Genomic DNA, 7,158 nt, shown 5'->3' on the forward strand with positions numbered 1-7,158 from the left:
ACACTCTCCCCAAAACTCAATTGGAAGGTTTGCTTGGAAACGAAGGGCTCTAGCCTTTTCTAATATATGTCGATGTTTCCTTTCTACCCTCCCGTTTTCCTGTGGGGTGTCGACATTACTGGTCTGGAAAATAATCCCATTGTCATTGTAATACTCTTTCATCGTCCCCGAGAGAAATTCAGTCCCATTATCACTTTGCACTATTTTGACCTGTTTTCCAAACTGGGTTACCGTCATTTTACAAAAAAATCATTAATTGACATACTTCGCCTTTGTCTCTCATTAGGTAAACCCAAACTCCCCTACTTCGGTCATCTACAATGGTCAAAAAATAGTGTGACCCGGATATACTTTTAGCATGATAAGGTCCCCAAATATCACAATGAATCAATGTAAATAAATCATCACTTCTTTTATTATTAGGCTTAAAAACAGACCGAGTTTGTTTTGCTCGACAACAAGGATCGCAAACATCACTAGAATTCCAAAATAAATCACACCCAACTAAATTAGAAAAGGAAGGTAAAATACTGCTTGATGGATGCCCGAGTCTCTTGTGCCATAGCCGTGTGTCACTACTAGTTTTAGCTCTTCCCACGAACTGTTCACGATCAGGCTTTAGCAAATATATCCCATCCTTATGCTCACCTCGTCCAATCTTCATCCTTGTAGATTGGTCCTGTATAACACAATGGTCGGGATAAAATGTCACAACGCAATTATTTTCCTTAATCAATTGTTGTACAGAAATTAAATCACAATTTAAAGAAGGGACATATAACACGTCTTTAAGAACGAAATTGTCGCCAAGTACTAGGCGACCATGTTCCTGTGGAACTATATGGGTTCCATTCGGCAGACCAACTGTTGAAGGTTTATCACTCCATACTTGCTCGAGTAGTTCGCGTCGGCCAGTCGTGTGATGCGACGCGCCACTATCGAGTAGCCAATCAACAACAAAAATTTTGTTCGTACCTGGTGAATTATGTTTACCTCCTGTCTTTGTGCTCAGAAAATTTCTTACTCGTTCTATCTCATCTACTGTTGTCACCACGATCTCGACCTCCTCTTCCATAACCTCGCACTCCACGGCGTCCGCGTCCTCGACCTCTAGGTTGGTACCCATGTTTTTCCCAACTGTTTTCCTCTGTATGTTAGTACTTTTGACAATGCGTAGATTGGACAGGTCTCGTGTCTGCTTGGTCTTTGCTAGCACTAACCCCACGGCCTTGTCCTCCATTGTTGACGGTTTTTGCAGCCATTGCAATTTCCACTGCTTCCTCTTTAGACTTCGTTACTGCTCTGTGTCTCTCTTCTCGAAGAATGAGAGTATAAGCTCTGCTTAAAGAGGTTATGTCATCTTCCATCAACAGGTTCGAACAAATATGGCCATAGAGGACGTTGTCGAGTCCCATAAGAAATTGGTGCACCTTCTCTTCCTCGCGCTCTTTCATCAAACCTGCTGCTGCTCCACAAGTACATTGAAAGACTCAGCTGTAATTTGCCAATTCGTCCCAAATTAATTTCAACTGCGTATAGTATTCAACCACGGACTAATTCTTCCCTTGCTTGCAATCATTTAAATCGCTTTTGAGTTGATGCACCCGTGGTGCGTTTCCAGATGTGAATCGTTCTTGCAATTCATTCCAAATATCCGTTACTGTTCCGGAAAACGTGACACTAGGGTGTAATTTTGGATTGATAACGTTTCGCAACCACGCTTTTACCATCGCATTGCATTGCCTCCAGGTTACGGCTTCAAGAGTCTCGTCATCTCCTTCATTGACAACCGGTTTCTTCACTTTTCCTTCGACGAACCCCAATTTGTTCTTGGCGTCGAGGCCATTCTTCACTGCGTCAGCCCACAATTCATAATTCTCGCCATCGAAGATGGTCTGAGTTAGCATCAAACTCGGACTATCCGATGGGTGTAGGAATAACGGAGAAGATGGAGGAATTTGCTCTATTTTGTTGTCAGTTTTCTTGCTCCCATCTGCCTTAATCGTCATGATTGAATTGATATGAGAAAAACACCAGGATCGAGATGTTGCTCTGATGCCATGAAAAACGATTAAGAAGAGAAATAGTGGGAGAAGTTTTTGTGTATTATTGAATGAATATAAACCGTACAACAGCTATGCATATATACAATGGGGCAAATGTCCTAAGGCATATCTTCCCTAATTAGTTCATATTATTTAGGTAACTAAATAACTAAAAGTATACGAGATAAATCAATATGATTCACCATATAATACACCTAATATTACGATACTACAAAATATCCTCCAATAATTTCTATCATCAATCCATTCATGTCGAATTAAGAATTTTCACTTACTTGCAAAATGCCACACCATATAATCAAACGTAACCAATTCACAAAATATCATCCATGTAGGGTCAACGTGTTCATCCAAACACAAGTACACTTATATAAACCGCGAAATAAGGGTACACGCTCAATATTTGACCCCAAACACAAGTACACTTATATAAACCGCGAAATAAGGGTACACGCTTAATATTTGGTCAAATATCAACAAAAAAGGGTCAAAGCAGACCACTTGGTCGAGCATAGAAGGCCACTTAGCCGAGTAGGCGACCACTCGGCACCATGCACTCGATCGAGTGTCACCTGGGGCAGAATGGTTTTATTCTCAACTCGGCTCCAAACTTCATTATTTTATCGCAAAAATGCTAATAGACTCCGATAGTGACTAATACATCATCGAATAACCAAATTAAAGCAAATTCACGGCCTTATGGCCATTATTTTAACCCAACTTAAAAAAACATGATACAACACAATGTTTCAAAATTTATTTCATAAACATTGCATTCTGTCATGCTACCCGGCGACGGCATCACGCTACCGTCACCAACCGACGCACAATAGTGTGAAACACCATAATCATATTAACACTCATCGTATCTACGCAATCTAATGGACATGGTACTAATATCACCTAAGGCAATAATAACATTTCAACTCAACAAAATACTACAACAAGCTCACGATGCATACCATAGACGATTTACTTGACGATTGGGAGGCAACTTTACAACAACATCGATACTACCACTCATGAGGTGGATTCCCACATAACCACTTCACACGTATACATGCCTACTCAAGTTAAACGGTTACACTATATAACACAAATGATTAATACCTCAACGATATGATTGAATCCTCAAGCATTTCATGCTACACTCTTACTCTCATGACCACAAAAACCAAACTTGATAATATGATGAGTTCGAGACTTTGTCGTCTAAGCTCTCCAATCAAAAAATATTTATATTCTCAACAAACTACTCTTAGTTGAGCGGTAAGTAAATGTCGGATCCCAAGGGACGGGTATTGTATTGACTTATGGGTTGTGAATAGCTATGTCTTTGGTGTCACAATTTGGGTTGAGGTTGAGATTTGCAATCTAAACTACTTAACAAATGCAAAGTAAATAAATGAAAGAAAAGCAAAGTAAACAAACAGGGTTTGTAAACAATTGATTAAAGCACTTGGGTGTCATGGGTTCATACGGGAATCATGATGAGATCACATAAATAAGTTTCATAAATGCAAGCAATTTATTGTTGTAATGGAATCGAGTTAGTTTATATCTTACAATTCCTAGGAATTTTTGGGTCTCGGAGCCGAGTCGGTCAAGACTTTACAATGCCTACAACGACTTAATTCTCCCTATTAACTATATGCATGGTTTAACAAGCCTTGAGTTGGTTTGTGTCTAACAAGTTTTGTTGAAAGGATAAGAGAATCATGCTAGGGAGTATCTTAATACAATTGAATTACACAATTGTATTAATCTACTAAATAACTTGAATTAATCTAAGATAACATGATTATCACTTGCTAATACAAGGGAGTATTTATACTAAGTACAAGTATTAGGTTAACTAAGAGCTTAAATAACGATTAAGCCCCTTAAATGATGTTTAACGCCTTGCAAGTCCTCTTATGGGACGCACGACCTGCCCTTGTTAGACGCTTATCCTGCCTCGAAGGACGCCCATCCTTCTTGTGGGATGCCCGTCCTGCCTTATGGGACGCCCGAACTGCATATGGGACGCCCGTCATGAAGGGCAGTTTTGCTTCTTCTTCACTTGGCTGCCTCATAATCCGTGGGGATCATTGCGGAGGCATGGGGTCCTTCATCATTGCACATATACTTGTTTTATTGACTTAGGCCTTTAGTATTGGTCTCCTCTTTGTTACTTGGTCGTTAAATGCGATCAATTTACCTCCGTTTTGCTCCATATAAGCAAGGCTAGCATTCCTCTCCTACTAAGGACACAAAACCTCATAGAATATGCAAAATAGGAAGCTAAAGATAAGAAACGACCCTAATGCATGCTAGAAAGCATGTGAACGAGGATAGTTAGGGGACTAAATATGCGTAGATACGATTCACATCAAATATCCCCAAACCGAACCTTTTCTCGTTCCGAGTAAAGAGGTGACTAAAACTATGACCTTTATTTATAAAATAGCCGATGTGAGACAATTAGTGGGTCTCACTCCGCCCCTTCAACTCACAACAAGACATCTATGAGGTAAGATGCCTTCTTGCAAGGCAAGGCGGGGCTTGCCAAAATGGCGATGCATCCAAACATTTAAGTACAAAAACAAATCAAAGGATGCATCTACAAAAGAATAGCCACTTTCCTCCTCTAAGTGGCGAAAATCATCTAAAAGGGAAGCAATTTAAGGGTACACACTCCACCATAGATAATGTTTCTCCAAGTTACTAAGTCCAAGAGGATACAAACAAGTCACCTCCAAGTTGTGTTAAACTATGTTACTTTCGTCCATAATTGCTAATTGATTTTGTCAAGGGCGATCGAATGGGGTGGAAGGATGATCCTTACGACGTTAGTGGCATATGACATTACAAATCTTGGATTCTCTACAAGTGTAAAGGCCAAGGATCGTCCCAAGCTCAACAAGGTGACATGACAAAGAGGTTTTTGGGAATGAAGTCCTTAAGTCAATCAAAACAAAAATAGTGGATTTGACTAACTTTCAAAACTTGGCCTCATTTCAACTTCCGCATTTCACATTTCAAAACTCTAAGATAGGGTTTGTCCCTCATTTGCTAATGTCCTTTGCTTTCGCCAATCGCTTATTAAGTAACCGGTTAACCTCTAGACAATAGCTCTTGGGGTGATAGTCACTTTGTCATTGGGCGGTCGAATTCACAACCGTGTGAGGGCCCAATTAAATGTATCCCTCACCAAAGCACATTGAAGTGGTACGCCTCCATCAAATTTCTCGGCAATTCATCAATTCAAAGTATTTAAGGTCTCTTTCGCAATTAAAACGATTCCATATCACAAAACTTTTGAAATGAGCACTTCAAACTTATTAATGAAAAGTATTTTTTTGGTTGCCAAACCACCATGTCAATCAAGGTCCCCTAGATAAGTGGATCAAGTTCATATCATATCATAAGGTTGGATTGGTGACACACATGAAAACCCTTGACTAGGCCTTAGACCATGGGACAAAAGATACTAGTATGACACATTCTAGGGTGTCTTGAGAGTACTCTAGCAAACGAAGTCTTAAGGAGAAAAATTATCTCCAAGGGCCTTATATACACTTCTCAAGTTTCCGAAATAGGCATTTTCACAAAATTTTCTACCATGCAAACTACATGCCATGATGCAACTAACATATATACAACTCTAATGTACATGCTTCTACCAACTAATATGCCATATAAACTAAATGCAAACTCTTAATAACACATAGGTTCATACCACATCTGTAACACGCCCTCAAACCAAGGTACCCTACCAGGACTACCCCAGCATGAAAGGTTGTTACCATCTCGGTTGCACAAGGTTAGTAAATATCAATAGCAACAGTCCCAAACACATTTATTAAAGTACGAGAATTATAAAAGTTACATTCTCTCAAAATCCAACAAATGAAATATCCAAATGCTAGCAACTACAAAACAACAACTAAGACTCATGACGGTGATAACTAATCCGGTGTAGTGACTTTCCCATGACCGCCCCAAGCTCACCAAATGCATCACCTGTTACAATCTGCTCACCATCCCCGAATGGATCACCACAGATTTTAGAAAACAACAACGGGGTCAGTTCTGCATAATTAAAATAAGACAAGTGCATAAAGTAACCAGTTGATCATCCTCCGTTCCCGGTCTCCCGATCTCACACAGTAACCGACTAGACACCGAGATGTTTAGCCCTGCCAGACTACCCATCGCAACAGGTAGCCCACGCCGCCAATAGGGGACCGCAGCCAATCCCCACCAATATACCGCTCATCAACGAGCGATAACCCTGTCCCTTAATGTGCACATCCCCTCCCGTGGCGGGTTCCACGGAGGGCGAACTAGGGCGTGAAGCCACTTTCGCAAGTGACTCCACCACAAACATCACAACACCATCACAACCATCACAACACCACCACACCACACTCCAGCGATGATCAGCGAACCACAATCATACACATTACAACAAAGCATCTCAAATTAATTAAGCACAACTGAGTAGGGAAACCCTACCTTAGAACAATCAGCTAGGAATGCGAGCAAGCAAACTAGAACGGCTCCTCTACGAAGTCTCCGCCTAAACAACAATCACATAACACAATCACTAATTGCAAAACCCCATTTCCCCCAATTCATAATCAAAGACAAACCCTAGAAATATAGCCCATTGAATATGAGAATAAGAATTTACCGATGAAGATTTAAGGGAATGAATACACTTGCTAATGATCACACACACTTTAGGGAGAGATTTGGAGAGGATTAGAGCGTCGTTGAGTTATTATGTTTTGGAACAGTGTAATTAGAAACTGATTTACGTTTTAATATAACCATAATCATCTCTAAATCAAACTGCTGAAATAATACCCGTCAGACCGAATACTCGGTCAAGTATAGAGTATACTCGGTCGAGTATTCAGCATACTCGGCCGAGTGCTCTTGGGCAGTAGCCAAACAGGCTACACGACACACTCTACTCGACCGAGTAGGCCATACTCGGTCGAGTACAAGCCTATAAAATCCGTAGTATTACAATCTTTCCCCCTTAAAAAGAACTTCGTCCCTGAAGTTCCAACCGAACCTATAAAACATGGACACCTAACAC

The 7,158-nt window shown here is 40.5% G+C and overlaps 1 protein-coding gene across 1 annotated transcript; it reads right to left on the reverse strand.

The window, feature by feature from the left end:
* Window positions 1-1,553: 1,553 nt before the first annotated feature.
* LOC141601786 (uncharacterized) lies at window positions 1,554-2,009 on the reverse strand. The gene has a single exon (XM_074422089.1). The coding sequence runs from the start codon at window positions 2,007-2,009 to the stop codon at window positions 1,554-1,556; it is 456 nt and encodes a 151-aa protein (XP_074278190.1).
* Between the last annotated feature and the right edge of the window lie 5,149 nt (window positions 2,010-7,158).

Source organism: Silene latifolia, chromosome 9 (assembly GCF_048544455.1).
Source record: "Silene latifolia isolate original U9 population chromosome 9, ASM4854445v1, whole genome shotgun sequence".
NCBI classification, from domain to species: Eukaryota; Viridiplantae; Streptophyta; class Magnoliopsida; order Caryophyllales; family Caryophyllaceae; genus Silene; species Silene latifolia.